Below are 2,382 nucleotides of genomic sequence, written 5' to 3' on the forward strand. Positions count from 1 at the left end.
GTCAAATGCTCTACCACTGAGCTACACCCCCTAGTACATGTATGGGGGCCAAATGAATAAAAAACTAAGAACTATGTACGATATATATTCTCATGGTTGACTTAGTCCTGAATGGCTTCCATAAACAGCTGAGCATCCAAATTATTTGTGATCAGATTTTCCATGAGCACAGAAAAACTTTCCACTTCAGCAGATGAATGTGAAAACATCCTTCTAGTGTTAAACTCTGCACGTACATCATTCGGCACAGTCAAGCCCAAAGAGGAGACTCCCTCTGCCCCCATTTGCTGTCAATCTTTGGCTGTCACTGGCAATAAAAAGCCAAAAACATGATTTCACCAAGACATGAATAAGATCTCTGTTTGTGACAAAACAAAAAACTTATTTTGATTTTTAGCTGTTTTTATATCTTAGATATCTCTATAGAAAATCCTAGACTATGAGGCAATTTAACCAGAGAAGGAGGGAACATTAATGTGATAAATTAGCAAATGAAATGAATAGACACACGTTAGCATTACTGTGGGGGGGATTTCCCAGAGTGTGGGGTGTTGAGAAATCATTTGCACATGAGATGGAGCCATTCCCTCCCCTAAAATGGCTCTTTGTCTTTCATACAGTCCTCATCATCAGCATATATGTTGTTGTTTTGTAATGCATTTTACTGTTGGTGTTGATTCCAGGAGCGTCCCTTCCCAAATAAAACATGGGACACGTGCGCTGTTGTTGGGAACGGAGGGATACTGACCAACAGCAGTTGTGGAAATACGATTGATTCAGCTCAGTTTGTGATCAGGTGAGAAATGTGTCTAGTGCTGTGGACTGACAATGTCAACCAACAGAATTAAACTCACCTTTGTATAACTTCTGTATAACAATCTTAATTATCTGTTGTTTGTTCAGGTGCAACCTACCTCCTTTGAATAACGGCTTTGAGAAACATGTGGGCATCAAGACCGACCTTGTGACAGCGAACCCAAGCATCCTTGTAGAGAAGTGAGTGAGAGGATAAATCTTACTGCACTGTCACCTAAAAATGTTACTTTTTGTCTTGTTGCTTCACATCTACTGTTTATTTTCAGGTATGGGGCTCTAATGGGGCGCCGTCGTCCGTTTGTGGAGAGTCTGCGTAGCTATGGCAACTCCCTGCTGCTCCTTCCCGCCTTCTCCTACGGCCACAACACTCCTGTGTCCCTGCGGGCCTTCTACACCATGGAGGACTTTGGAAGCCCCAACCGGCCCATCTTCTTCAACCCTGAGTACCTCCAGAAACTGGCGCTCTTCTGGCGCTCCCAAGGCCTCCGAGCAGTGCGGCTCAGCACCGGCATAATCATGACTAGCCTGGCGCTGGAACTCTGTGCCAACGTGCATCTGTACGGGTTCTGGCCCTTCAGTAATCACCCACATGGATTCCATGCCCTGACTAACCACTACTACGATGACAGACAAACTAAAAAGAAATTCCACGCCATGCCAGCTGAGTTTGACCTCTTGTTGCGGCTGCACACTCAGGGGGTGCTAAAGCTTCACCTGGGAGAATGTCAACCAGGTGCAAAGTAAGTTCCCAGACTAAGAGGCAGCTGACAGGACAGGAGCAAAGTGCCTTCTTTGTAGCCTCAGGAAGAAACCAGTCACACATAAAGTCTTTCATATACTTTTGAATGAATGGACAGATCTATATTGGCTAGTGACACGGATTAACGTTTAAGTTATTTTAATTGAGTGTGACTTGCAGTGACTGCTAAGTTCAGCGGCCAAGACATTTGCACTAAAATCAAAATGCAATGATCACAAGACTTTCTGTAAACCGTCGTGTAGTGTACCTAAAACTGTATTTATTACCACAAATGTTCCAGCTGGAGTCTGGAGGAAGATATTTTGATTTAAATGGAAAACTGTTGTGAGCCCTTGGTGGTGGTGGGGGGGTCTACATTGTAGTGCCTTATGTGAATCAATAACTAATGACATGTAACTGACCATGGGAGCTTTTTGCAACAAACTGAATGTATTTTGAAGAAATACCTCCTTTACATGAAAACTGTCTGGCTAAAACGCGTTCAATGAAAACAGCAGCACAATGAATGTGAAGAATCTTTTGTTAAAAATCACGTCACACATTTAACCACTTTAGACAATAATCTAGGAGCTGTTGAGGGGAAAAGTATGGTATTCACACACTTTAATCACACACATATTATAAAAAGGCTGGTGGTGGTTGTGGAGGATCATTTTCCGCACTCTTATTCTCATGGTACGCCATTGACACTGTTGGATGTGATACAGACATGGAATAAGCCTCAGATCTGAAAGTGCCTGCGTGGGTTGTGTCCTAGTAGCGTAAACTACTGACAATCACGGCTGCCCTCTGTGGGCTGTGGTGAC

The 2,382-nt window shown here is 43.5% G+C and overlaps 1 protein-coding gene across 1 annotated transcript in view; it reads left to right on the forward strand.

Moving 5' to 3' along the window:
- Nucleotides 1–683: 683 nt before the first annotated feature.
- LOC118323366 (alpha-2,8-sialyltransferase 8F-like) overlaps nt 684–2,382 on the forward strand; it is a gene marked incomplete at its 5' end in the record, with an annotated part of 1,929 nt that continues 230 nt past the window's right edge. Inside the window, 3 exon segments of the mRNA XM_035655318.1 lie at nt 684–796; nt 904–996; nt 1,083–2,382. Coding sequence (XP_035511211.1) covers nt 684–796; nt 904–996; nt 1,083–1,560 — 684 coding nt within the window.

This window comes from Morone saxatilis, unplaced genomic scaffold (genome assembly GCF_004916995.1).
Source record: "Morone saxatilis isolate NCDOM2014 unplaced genomic scaffold, NCSU_SB_2.0 Contig14, whole genome shotgun sequence".
NCBI classification, from domain to species: Eukaryota; Metazoa; Chordata; class Actinopteri; family Moronidae; genus Morone; species Morone saxatilis.